The sequence below is a fragment of the Nannobrachium achirus genome (genome assembly GCF_963921795.1).
Source record: "Nannobrachium achirus genome assembly, chromosome: 13".
NCBI lineage: Eukaryota > Metazoa > Chordata > Actinopteri > Myctophiformes > Myctophidae > Nannobrachium > Nannobrachium achirus.
In genome coordinates, this window is record NC_137833.1 from 59,704,222 (window position 1) to 59,718,119 (window position 13,898).

At 40.3% G+C, this 13,898-nt stretch overlaps 1 protein-coding gene and 1 long non-coding RNA gene across 2 annotated transcripts; both read right to left on the reverse strand.

Annotated features, from left to right (window-relative positions):
• Positions 1-814: 814 nt before the first annotated feature.
• Positions 815-5,706, reverse strand: LOC308296448. Its single transcript, XR_013962620.1, has 4 exons — positions 5,624-5,706; positions 4,566-4,679; positions 1,277-1,304; positions 815-1,085 (listed from the first exon to the last, which is right to left on the reverse strand). It is a non-coding gene; the product is annotated as an uncharacterized lncRNA (long non-coding RNA).
• A 59-nt stretch (positions 5,707-5,765) lies between these two features.
• Positions 5,766-12,861, reverse strand: LOC308297478 (DLA class II histocompatibility antigen, DR-1 beta chain-like; the record flags this gene model as incomplete). Its single annotated transcript, XM_080740883.1, has 5 exons — positions 12,795-12,861; positions 10,635-10,907; positions 8,619-8,835; positions 6,625-6,692; positions 5,766-5,791 (listed from the first exon to the last, which is right to left on the reverse strand). Exons 1-5 carry the CDS (start codon positions 12,853-12,855, stop codon positions 5,766-5,768), a joined length of 645 nt encoding a protein of 214 aa, XP_080597009.1. The 5' UTR covers positions 12,856-12,861.
• Between the last annotated feature and the right edge of the window lie 1,037 nt (positions 12,862-13,898).

Here is a 13,898-nt window from a genome sequence, read left to right on the forward strand (position 1 = left end):
ACCCCACACATGCTACTTAAAGCATATTTATTTTGGTGTGTTTTATCCTGTATAGTTAATTTAATGGGACCCAACTTTCATCAGCTGTAACGGATTCTCATAGGGAAACTGAATTTCAGTCTTTGTGAGATGTGTTACTAGACACCTTTACAAACACATTGGTGAAGAAATCTTTTGGTAAGGAATTTATTCCAGGACTTTATAAGATATCCCCTGACTATTACACAATTTACTGAGCATTTAATTTCAACCTAACACTGATTCAACTGCATTGCAATTAAACAAAACAAATGCTTTATTAAAAATGTCTATTATAAAGCAATTGCCAACCTGTGTGTGTGTGTGTGTGTGTGTGTGTGTGTGTGTGTGTGTGTGTGTGTGTGTGTGTGTGTGTGTGTGTGTGTGTGTGTGTGTGTGTGTGCGTGGATCTTTCATTGGGAAGTGACACAGTGCTTTCCTTTGCTTTATTTAATGAATGAAACATCCCATTAAACAATGCATGATTATGAATGATTGCATACAGTAAATGATTATTTATTATGAATGATTTCAATTGTCATTATTGCAACTCTTTTTCATTTCCATGTCCATTTAGATCAGTGGTTCTCAACCTGTGGTCCGGTGGCCTACTGGTGGGCTGTGAGGATATTGTAAGTCGACTCCCAAATAATTGGCAAAACAAAAACCAAACAAAAGTAAATATAGACAAAAAAAAAGTTTTTTTATCGTGAATCCAATGCATAGGAACCGTTTATCCTAGCTGGCACACAATTGATTGATCAATAAAATGCTCTGAAAATGTATGTGTGGCCCACCCATCTGACCACTTAACACGACAACCCACTTTTACTTTACTTGTACAGGTATATGTCCGTTTTTATCGAAAGTATCTTTTCAGATTCATATCATTTTGGAGGTCCTTGACATGAAAATGTCTAAGAACCACTTATTTAAAGGACGGATGTTGTGAAAAAGGTTAATCAAGTCACCAGTGTGCTTCTGTTGACATGGATTTAAAAGCAGATTTATCAGGCATGATATGTCCTCCTCTCTCCACCAGGGGTCAGCAGTGACTTGCTTCATCTCTGAAAACAAAACATCCTGTTAGAATCCACAATGGCTCTCATCTTCACCGAAATACTCTACAAGTGTACGTGATCGTTTCCTGCCATCTTCAATGGCTGCAATGGTAATATGAGTATGTTTTATAAATGTGTGTCTGACGAGAGGAGGGTGTGAACGTGGATATGTTTTGGAGGAAACTACAGATACTCACCTTCAGTTCTTCAGCACTGGGAGAATTCCTAATGAGTGACAAGGACACACAGAAAGGTAGTTATTGGTAGATGGGTGGGTGACGTGACGTAACGTTTTCGCTGTCCTCGGTGTCAAACATGTATAAATAAAAAATATATTTGTCAAAAACCTTCTGAATATTGTGCAGGACATTAAGCTTTATGTGAACTTACTCAAGATTAAAACATTTCATTCCTCATTTCTTCAGAATCTTCAACCAAACATGGCAAAACTCATATGGTGTGACTGTCCTGACCTTGTTTCTCAAAGTGGGAACTTGAATAAAACTAAGAAAAAGAATTGCTAAAAATCATTTGAAAATGAATTTAGGCTAAAAAAAATGTCTATTTTGAGCCTATATCTTTTCAAAGTCAAAGCATAATGTTTTCAGTCATTTCTGATCAAAAACATTTTGTCCCCCAACCCAAAATCATTTGGTGTGACACTAGTTTGGAAAAATTAAACAGGCAATTATTTGGACACCTATTGGCTAGAGAGGTCCTTCTTCTGTAAGGCTATTCAGCACTCCCAGCACAACTGCAAGACAGGTGTCTGAGGTGAGTTATGATTTTAACATTTTCATGAAATGCCATCTTGTTGAAACGTTCACAAACTCACCATTCTGGATGTCTTTTGGTGTGACACCTTTTCTTTAAAAAAAGCTTAAGTTATTTGAAGTTTTGGTCATATTTCCATGTAGATCTAGGCTGCTTTGTTATAGCTAGCATGCTGTTAGCATGCTAATGTGTACATAGTAGCCTCAAGGTAAACCTAAATGCAGAAAACAGTAATATGGTGTGACACTTAATCATATGGTGTGACAGGTCTGCTTGTCACGCCATATGACTTGATTGTCACACCATATGATTTATACTGTATTTAACTACAGATATAACAATAAATAACAAAGTTCCATGTTTCTTTTGTACATTTAAACATTTGTTTTAAACATTTTTACATAAAATGTAATTTAGCTTCATTCAGTGATACTTCAAATTCATCAGACAGAGCAGAAACCCCTTCACAGAAACCTTAACATATTGTTTCAATCTAAACAATATTTTCTCTTTGTCTTAAACTATACATTCCATTTTCTTTTGTCAGCTGGGAAATGACAAGTGCTGAGAGAACGAGAAAGTACAGGGAGAAACTAAACAATGACCCAGCAAGGAGAGAGGAGCCAAAGGGGCGAGACTGCATTTTCTAAGAAGAGCAGGAGGTTGTCTGTGGCATAGCAGAACCACAACAAGGCAGCCGGTTTGCTACCCTCACCAAATACGACTGGCTGATGTACAATACAGTCTAAATGTATAATCTAATCTGATCTAATACTTTTGTACTTTCACTCACTGGACTGGACAGTGGACAGTGTTAAGGTAGGACCCGAGACAAAACTAGCGAAAATAGCTGATCTACAAGCGCTCAACACGTTGTGCTTGTAGATCAGCTATTTTTGGAGTTGCGCAACCCAGCACTCTTTAGCTAGTGGAGATGTGGTGTAATGTCATGATTCCTAATTACATTTGTTCAACACAAAATGCTGTGTTCAAGTTCAGGAGACTTCGGAAAAAAGCAATTTACCTGAATGCTGAGTTCTGTTTCCACTAATTGGTGTTAATAAAATGTTGCCTTGGCTCCAAGTGTGGCTATGCGCCTTATTGTCTCTTTAGGATCCTTCTGCCGTGGGCCGGCAGAAGACTTAGGTGTGTGTAGCATTCCTGTGCACATCCTCATCATCCATCTACTACTACAATTCTTTCTTATCCCATGTTAAAGCCCTACAATAATATCCTGTTCAGAAATATTAAGGCCATGTTATCCTGGGTAATTGTTTAATCAATCAGTAAAGTTCAGTACTCACTAATAGGTAGGTTAAACACAGTTTGTTTTGACACATGAAGATATGATCATACGGTGTGACACTAAATCATTTGGTGTGACATTCCAAATAGTGAAAAATCATACCTTTATTAATGATTAAACCAAAAAAATGTTTATGCATTACATAGAGAATATTATCAGGAAGAGTCACAAATATTTGTGTAATTTTAGAGAAAGTTTTGACAGAATACATTTAAAATATGTTGTAAGATCATGAACATGGGCCTCACACAGAGTGTCGATTATGAAAAAAACATACAGATATAATTAATTTTCAAAAAACTATAGTGGATCACTGGTTAGTTATGATAAAGGACTTTGATAAAGTGAGTAACTTAAGAAAGATGTACTCCATTTTCATTTTATGAACAATTATTTTCATGTCACACCATATGACGATTTTAGGCACAAGTACAACAAACTGCTGAATAAAGTCTGATTCCAATAAAATATCTAAAAACAGAATGTATTTCCATAAGGTTGAGAGTGAGTAGAACAAAAGTAAATAACTTTTATGCCTGCAATTTAAAGTTTTTTTAAAAACACATTTTTTGGGGCGTCACGTCACTGACCCAGATGCACATAGTTATGGGTAGGATGGGTAGATAAGAGTCAATTTTCATCCAGAGTTCAGAACATTTTGTCTGAAGAAAATGTATATCTGATCACGTAATATGCACATTGGTCAACTTTGGCTCAAAAGTCGCATTTAGCATTTAGTGTCACTGTGTCACTAGCGGCGTTTCCATAAAGCCTTAAGCCTTTTGCGCTTAAATATTTTCAGGGAAACACTTCAAAATTCGAATAAACTTTCATTATCCGCAAAAACTTTTATCCGCTTAGAGGAGGTGGATTTTGAGGCTTTATTGAATAAACTAAATGCGCATTTGTGAATGGAAACGGGTCAGACAATAAATGTGAATAAAGTATGACGTTCTGGGTCCATATCCTCCAACTTAACACTTTCTCCTGCCGCTTAACATCCATCGTATAGCGTTAGCCCACATAACAAACCGGTTGTTACACACAGAGTGACACGGACCGTGTGTAAATTCCTCCCGTTTTCACCTTCCGGAGTCAAGCCATCCGTAGCTAACCCTTCCTCATCACATGGTGTTGCGTGCCAAAAGTGGCCGATCTACAAGCTCACAGCAGCTCGCATCCGCGTCTCTGCGTCGCGTTGTGAGCTTGCAGATCGGCCACCTTTCCAGTCACAGCAGTCAGACGTGCAGTGCTCACGTCTCGGTTTCGGTCTGAAAAAATCAGCCCGATCAACTCGTGCGACCATCGCTAATTCGAATGACACCCGCAAATGGAACAGGCTAAATTCGCTTTGTCTTGCCTATTTTCGAATAAGCTTATGGAAACATGGCTACTGTGTCACTGACCTTGCTCCTGTCTCCTGTAGTAGATGAATCCAGACAGAGAGAAGAGCAGCCCCACAACCACACCTGATGCTCCCATGAGGACCTGCCTCCTCTCTGACTCCAGCAAGGAAGGATCTGACAATATAACAACCACAACACAATGATGACAACATAACAACCACGACACAATGATGACAAGTGCTTCTCAAACTGGACACAAGACCATTCAAGAGTATTCGACCAATTAAAAATGGACAAACATTGGTCAAACATGACCAAAGAAAGAAGCCTTGCATTGCGAGGCCTTGTGAGCTTGTAGATCGGCTATATTCACAAGTTCATGCACGTATCTGTGGAACCGAGTCAAACTAAATGTAATGCCTCGACTCCTACAATTCCAAGTGCTGGTCAGGGTGGGGCGTCCCCAGTTCAAATATGATTATTTTGTGGCCTGAAAAGGTCGAGAACCACCGACATATTATATTATGACATGTTATTATGACATGGTGAATATAGTTGCTTGTTTGAGAAACAAAGAACAACGTTGAGATTCACAGTCATACACTAGATCACGGGTCTTCAACGTTTTCATGCCAGGGACCCCTTAGCTGAGAGAGAGATGATGCAGGGACCCCCACAACCTTATCATAGATTCCATAGAGTGTAATCGTTTGACGGCACACATCATCAGTGCATTTTGGATTCATGTCAATTTGTATTTTCAGATATTTAACTTGAACCGTCAATACTTAATAAACTTGACCTTTCACTCTGTACTTGGTCTGCTCTTTTTCCGCTCTACACCAAACCTCTTTACCGAAAATAGCCGATCTACAAGCTCACAACGCCTCGCAGCACGAGGCGTTGTGAGCTTGTAGATCGGCTATTTTCTGCTAAAGTTCTCCAAATATGGACACTAGGGTTCAAGTGCATGCATATAAAAAAAGGAGAAAAGGGTTTCTATCACACAAAGATTTGGAGGACCCCCTGTAGTAACTCTGAGGACCCCCTAGGGGTCCCGGACCCCCTGTCGAAGACCCCTGCACTAGATTAAAACAGAATACAGTAGAGTGACATACCCCAGTCCACCACTAGAGGCTCTTTCAGGCTGGAGTGCTCCTGCATTCTCTCCTGATGATCAGAGGTCAGTCTCTCATAGGGCTCCACTGGAATAATACGAACATTATGAGTGCACTGATACATTCAGAAACCTCTGAAAGATCACTTAAGCCCCCTTTCCACTGCAGCTTTAGCACCACACAACACAATCTTCATTTTCCATTACACAAAAGTACCCCTATCGGTAAAAAAAAAAACGAATTTACCCTTTTAACTGTGATTATAATACAATATAAATGTGTATTACAACTATCCTAATTATAATACACTAAAATTGATTATAACTGTGATTATGATACACTATAAATTATTATAATGTATTACTATAATAACTAGACCAGGTCAACCTGGTTGTGCCAGACCCCCTGTCTGTCATCATCATTTATGACATCATGCCTTTTGTAGGCATGTCATCATCATGTCATCATCATATATACCCTTTATATAGAAAACCCGGACAGACAGACCGACATTTGCTTATGTAGGCCTACCCATTTCATGGGTCTGGCAATTATGATACACTATAATAGATTATAACAGTGATTATAATACAATATAATCTATTATCATGTATTATGGTGGTCTAAATGAAAAGTCAGTGAGTGATCAGTCATTATGAAGTGTTTGGCCCTGTTTGGCCTAGCTCAGACCTACTCAGGATTGGATACTTTTTTAGTACCACGTTTGAGTACCACTATCACACCACTCTACCCAGGTCCTTGTAGTGGAAAACCTGGCATAATGGGAGGTGTGGAGTGGTGTGGTGTTGGGCCATTTCAGTGGAAAAGGGGCTTTATAGATCTGCTACTTTGGATTTTTTTTTTTTTTTTTAATCCTGAAAAGTAACAGTTTTGAACATAATGTGAGGTTTCCATCAGAGAGGACATGCATGTGGAGGTTCTTCTGTTACATGAAAACATTTTAGAACACCTGCAACAGAGTATACAACAGGGTGACATACCCCAGTTCACCACTAGAGGCTTTGTGAGGCTGGGGTGTTCCACCATGCAGGAGAGCTTCTCTCCAGATCTGTAAAACACGCACGCACGCACGCACGCACGCACGCACGCGCACGCACACACACACACACACATACACACACACATTAGCAGTGTCTGCTAGTAGTTTAAATGAGTTGTAGAATGCACTCATTGTCACATCACAGGTTTAGAGGGTGAAATTATGTATTTATGTTTCCATGAGTATTAGTAGGAGTGTTGTTTTCTAGAAAGAAAGAAAGAAAGAAAGAAAGAAAGAAAGAAAGAAAGAAAGAAAAAAAAAAGAAAGGAAACAGGACACATTAACATATGTCTGATATGAGTAGATTGAAATACATACTGTATTCCTGACATGGCCCAACATTGTGGACATAATAATTAAAATAACCTCTATGTTGCACCTAGAGAGATTCATTTGAGTTACAACACCACATCAAAATAATATAATTATCTCTGACACATTTGTATTGTTCTGCCATGTCTGAAAGAACCCTAAAGTTTAGTCTTAAAGTGATAGACCACTCATTTTTAGTGGTGTGTATTTCAATGTATAGGTTTCTATTAGGTGTGTATCTGGGTGTGAACTCCAGGTAGGAGTGGAGCTGGTAGTACCAGTATAGGTGTGTATTTCTATTAGGGCTGCGAATCTTTGGGTATCCCACAATTCGATTCAGAATCGATTCTTGGGGTCACGATTCACTTTTTTTTTTTTCAGATTATTTCAAATCCAAACGATTCGAATTCAGAAACTATTACTTTCCGATTTAAAAAAGCAGAGTACATTTACATAGCTTTTATAGGTTTTATCAACTTATTGCAACCAGTAAGACTCCCTAATCGGGAGATAAGCGACCGTAGGTCACTTATCTCCACAAATAGCGCAAAAATGTCTTTTGCCAAAATCTTCCTGATCCATGTTGATGACATGAGTGTAGACATACTGTGTAGTGATTTTCGTGATTTTAGGGCAAAATCTGTAGGAGCAGTGTCCAAAAATGTGTTTTTAAAAATCGGCCTGGAGGTGGCGCTATATGGGAGAGATTCATGTTGATGGGATGAGTGTAGACATACTGTGTACCGATTTGCGTGATTTTAGGGCAAAAATTGTAGGAGCAGTGTCCAAAAATGTGTTTTGCAAGAATCGGCCTCATGGTGGCGCTAGAAGAGGGCCATGTGAGAAATGAGGGGTGGGGTCTCCGCGGCCGGGCAAGGCGGACGAATAGGTACCGGCCCCGGCTGTCCCGGTCGCTCCTAGCCGGAGTTACGGCATTTTATGTGAGCTGCAGTGTAGGGGGTCCTCCACTTGGGGCGCCACCACTTTTGCATCCGTTCTGGAGCACCAGGAGTCGGTGGTCCCCGGGAATTCCCCGTGAGCAGCCCCGTTGGGGTGGTCATTTGGTCAGTTTAGCACATTTGGTCATTTTTTTACATCTGGGGGTCCCCCAGGAGGGACCTGGGGGTCCCTGGAGCTCCGGGGGTCCTTGGAGGTTGTAGTTTGGCAGGTAAGGAACGTGTGTGCAAAATTTGGCATGGATCGGGGCAACGGTTGCGGAGATATGAGCAGGGCAAGAGTGTGACGTGTGAGGTGTGACAGACAGACTGACGGACGGACGGACTGACGGACTGACGGAGTTACTTACACTTTGTGGTGGTATTGCAATAATGTAAAGAAGACATGCCTGATTTATTCATGCTTGCACATATTCTTTTAACTTGTACAAACACAACATAATATCTAATGAATTATCGTAATAAAAAAATCATAATAATTAAAAAAAAAAAAAAAGATAATATCGAATCGATGTTTGGAAAATGAGAATCGATTCTGAATCTGACCATGTTAGAAACACGTGTTAGTTGCCACTACAAGTTTTTTTTTTCTTTTTTTCCCTGCACCCCTAATTTCTATGTAGGCCTATACAGTAGCTAGTGTCTGTAGTGTCTGTTAGCTGTGTACCTGGGTGTGTACTCCAGGTAGGAGTGGTACTGGTAGTACCAGTCTCCATCGGACAGCTCATAAGAGGATGTGACATCAGAGGTAGCAGGTTCTCCGTCTCTCAGCCAGGTCACCAGGATCACTTTAGGATAGAAGCCATAGGAGCTGCACCTCAGCAGGTGAGTGTGTTTACCACCACCAGGGGGCGTCTCTGAGGCCAGGCTCACTTTAGGCTCCACTGAAAGAACAATAACATTTAGGGTTAGGGTTACCGTACGACTAGTGTGTTAGTAGAATTATTGAATCAAACTGATGTTCATACAGTTTCATAAACCATTCATTATGTGTTATACATTTCCCCACACTGATCATTAAAGGTTTATCTTTATCTTATTTTATCTTTTCTTATCATTTGCACTTACAGTTATACAGTATGTTTTACATAGACAAAACTAAATAACTATGTAAACTATAATGACAGTATACAAATTAATATGGACAAAATAAGATTAGAAAAGAGGTAAAGCAACACATAATCCTGTAAAGCAGAACTGAAAACATTGAGTTTAATATAAAAGCAGGAAGTGGAAGCAAGTCTATAGAGTTGCGTTTTCAAATCCTATTGTACAACAGTGTTAGGGTGATATCCCGGAAAGAGCAGATCTGCAAACCTTTTTGACTGTGACATTAACAACATGTGAACCATGGAACATTCTCTCTCTCTCTCTCTCTCTATATATATATATATATTGACAATTTCGTCAACAAAATAAATACTAGACTAAAACGTTAGGGAGGGACTAGTGGCAAAGAAAGTCATTTTCTGTTTGGTTGCTCTCAGGTGTTGCGGGCTGAAAATAGCAGATCTACAAGCTCACAACGCGTCGCAACCAAGTGTAAACCAATTCATTACGATGCCATCAAGGCCTGCCAAAATACATTTCAGTTGACTAAATCAATTGTAGATTTAGTCACCTAAAATCTTATGATATTTAGTAGACTAAAATTAGACTAAAACTAGAACTTTTCAGGTGACTAAATTATGACTAAAACTAAATGACATTTTATTCAAAAGACTATGACTAAAACAAAATCAAAATTTGAAAAGCTCTTCGGAGCTGGCCGGGTGTATGGAGAAACGGAAAGATTGGAGACTCCGATGGAAGCTCGTCTGAGGACGACCGAGAGAGAACATTTGCCAGCAAGAGCCGCTGATACAAACGACCTACGGCCTGGTCGCGACTTAGGCCACGACTTGGAGGTCGTAGGTCCCGGTTCTGGAGGTTTTGCGCGATCTCGGTCGTAATTCAGCGACCTGGGAAGTCCGCGATCGAAACTCTACGCTTGCTAAGGGAAGGGACGCGAGTTTAGAAACTCTACGCTTGCTAAGGGAAGGAGCGCCGCGATCGAAACTCTACGCTTGCTAAGGGAAGGGACGCGAGTTTAGAAACTCTACGCTTGCTAAGGGAAGGAGCGCTCGTTTTCAACAGCGTCGGCAGGTTAGCTACTCAGTGTCGGCAGGTTAGGGTTAGGGTTAGGGTTAGGGTTAGGGTTAGGGTTAGAGTTGGGGTTAGGGTTAAGGTTAGGGTTAGAGTTAGAGTTGGGGTTAGGGTTAAGGATAGGTTTTGGTGCACCTCGCGCGGTCCAAGTGACTACAATGGAGCGCTTCCTACCTCCGGTTCAGCCAATCACAAGCTTCAAAAGGTTGAATAGCGCTGCTGCTCTAGAATATTCTGCAAAAAGACCTTTAACAACGGCCCGGGGACGACCGAGGTGGCGCAACCACGGCCGGGGGTCGCGAAACTAGACCGGCCGCGACCTAACAAGTATGTACCGCGAACTACGACCTCCAGAACCGGGACCTACGACCTCCAGGTCGTGGCCTAGGTCGCGACCAGGCCGTAGGTCGTTCGTATCAGCGGCTGTCTCTCACATTTGCTGTCAAAAACAACATTGCAATCAATCAATCAATCAATCAATCAATCAATCAGTCAATCAATCAATCAATCAATCAATCAATCAATCAATCAAACAAACCTGTCTTATCCAGAACACTGGAGTAGTATAACTCAGCGTTGGCTTTGCAGTATCTCTCTGGCTCTGCTCTCATCATAGCCAGAAAACCAGGGTTCTTATTCCACAACTCTGCGTTCTTCACACCAAACTCAGTGTAGCCAACAAACTCTCCCACCCTGCTGTCCCACCTCACAAACTCCATTCTGTTGAAAGTATAGGATCTGATGAACTGTATGTCCTGCAGCTCAGTGGAGTTGAACACACACTGATCAGCCGTAACGTGGAGATATCCATCTGGAAATAGAAACATTCAAATGTCATCAGAATTAAATATGTACTGTCTCTATAACAGGGGTTTTCAAAGTGGGTGACGGGCCAGGGTGCCGTGACGGCAGTCCAGGGGTGCCGCGAGATAATGTGATAATATTTGGAATTTATTTGGCCACTTGGACACAAAAATATTTAGTGTCATTTTAAACTTGAAGTACAAAGTTATTTCCAGTCAGTTCTAACCAAAATGGCTACTATCTCAACGTTTTCTTCGCAACATAATCACTAAAATATCGTCACTGTCGGGTAGAAACCTCGTATCTCCAAGTTTCAAATGTGTACATCTTTTGGTAGCAAAGCCTTGCATCATACAAGACTGTCGCACTAAACTAGTGAAAACAGCCGATCTACAAGCACACAACGTATGCTTGTAGATCTGCTGTTTTCACTAGTTTAGTAAATTTTATAGATGAAAACAAACGGTTTTGGACATACAAGGTTTCCACCCGACAACGACGATATACTATAAATATACGGTGCTGGGCGTGAAAATTATAATGTTGGGGTGCCTCGGATTAAAAAAAAATATTCATGGGGTGCCCTGAGACAAACACGTTTGGGAACCCCTGCTCACGAACCCCATGTAACAGATTGGATTGTTAACTAATTAAACACTTAAACCCTCTTTATTTTTTCGGGCCAAGGACCCCTAGCTGAGAGAGAAATAAGGCAATTGTGTTGCAGATTAAACCTTTTCATAGATTCCATAGATCAGTGTTTCTCAACCACTGTGCCTGGGGACCTTTGGTGTGCCCCTGAGAAGGGTCAAGTGTGCCCCTTGAAACTGCTTGAAAGCCAGTATTGTATTTACCATTTTAAAAATGATTTAAACTAGTGAAAACACCCGATCTACAAGCACACAACGCCTCGCGGTGCGAGGCGTTGTGTGCTTGTAGATCTGCTGTTTTCACTACTGTTGTGCGACAGCCTTGTATGATGAAGCAGGGATTTACTTTGCGAAGAAACGTACACATTTGAAACTTGGAGATACAAGGTTTCTTCCCGACAGACGACAGTGACAATATTTACACCCCCGTATTATGTTGGTGTGCCCATGGATTCTTGGGACATGAAAAGTGTGCCCATGCAGAAAAAAGGTTGAGAAACACTGCCATAGATAGCTTCATAGACTCGTTTGACAGCACCATCAGTGTTCAGTGTCAATTCATGTTTTCACACGTTATCTTATATGAATGTGTTGGATTCATGTTAATGTGTGTTTGCGAGAGGTTTAACCACTTCAACCCTCGGTACTTTGTAAACTTGATCTTTCTCTCTATCCTTGGTCTGCTCTTTTGTCCCTCTACACAAAACCTCTTTGCCGGAAAAATAGCCGATCTACAGGCTCACATCTATTGTAGATCTGCTATTTTTGAAACATTCTATAAATGTCTTCTAAATCCTTCTTCTAAATCAGTGGTTCTCAAACTTTTTCATGTAAAGGACCCCCAAAATTACATGTATTTGGCCGCGGACCCCCGTCTCAAAATATGTTGTTCCAGGGACCACCCAGAAGCAAATATTTGAGTTACAAATGTTCATTTTTAAAAAGATATATTCAAAGACTTGCAAAAAAAAGAAAAAAAAAGAAAAAAAATCATGATTTTTCAAACATAGCAGATCTACAAGCTCGCAGTGTGGCACTCACCACACTGTGAAGTGTGAGCTTGTATATCTATCTATATAGCTATTTTTCAATAGTGAAAGCATTAAATAATTCTAGGCCTAAATGAGCTTGATGTTTTCTCATTTTCTGGAAAATGGAAAATTTTGGAGTTGGTTGGCCTGACATCAGAGATATCTATAATGTCAACACAAACTGAACTGATTAATGAAATAAATGGAGTTTACCTGCTCCATGGAGACAGATGAAACACAGTGAAACACCGAGCAGGAGTTTAGCTGAAGCCATGTTGATGAGACGACGTTCTGAGCTGGAACTGAAAACACAGACTCACTTCTCCAACAGTCTCCACTCTACAACAACCAATGAAAAAGCACGGTTCACTCTCATCACTTGTCGCCGAGCAGGCATCAAACCAAATAATCAACAACAACAGCTTGTTTTAATACTTGACTGAATTTGTCTATAATAGGACAGGACTAGGGAAGCTTTGGTGTTTTCACAAGATTAGAGATGGGATTTATTGATCTTTGAAGTGAGCCGGATCTCTGGGATCCGTTCCTTTCAAAGAGCCGTTCAAAGGACTGGCTCATTAAAGTTATTAGTTACTTTGTAGATTTTTATTATAATGACAAATAGCTTCAACCCTATATACATTTATTCAGACACTTATAGGTAGTACATACCTGCCATTTGAAAATAGCAGATCTACAAGCTCACAATGCATCGCGTTGCAAAGCATTGTGAGCTTGTAGATCGACTATTTTAAAACGATTTTTCTACAATTTATTCAATAGGAAAACTTGTGAAACAGGACATTCCGCATAATGAGTACCCTCTACTATTGGTACTTTAAGTACATTTTGATACCAATAGTTTTGCACATTTAAATAAACATTAACATTAACAAACTTCTTTCTTGTGGGTCCGTGTATTTCCACATTGCACCATTGATACTTTTACTTTTAAGTAAAGAAATCGAGTACTTTTTCCACCACTGCTGTTCATTAGAAAGGAACGGCTCCCTATTACTTCCTGCGAACCGGATCCCATCGTTCATTTCAAAGAGCCGTTCAAAAGACTTGAGTCGTTCGCGAACGTCCCACCTCTACATGAGATCATCTTCATCCATTCACAAGACTGAAGATATCGTCTCTTGTCGGGTGGAAACCTTATATGTCAAAAACTACTACGTTTCAGGATTCAAATGTAAAAGTAGCAAAAGTAGCAGATCTACAAGCTGGAAACGAGTCGCTTAGCGCCACATTTTGAGCTTGTGGATCTGCTACTTTTGAGTAGCTCTTGTGTGACACTGTTGTATGATCAAGTAG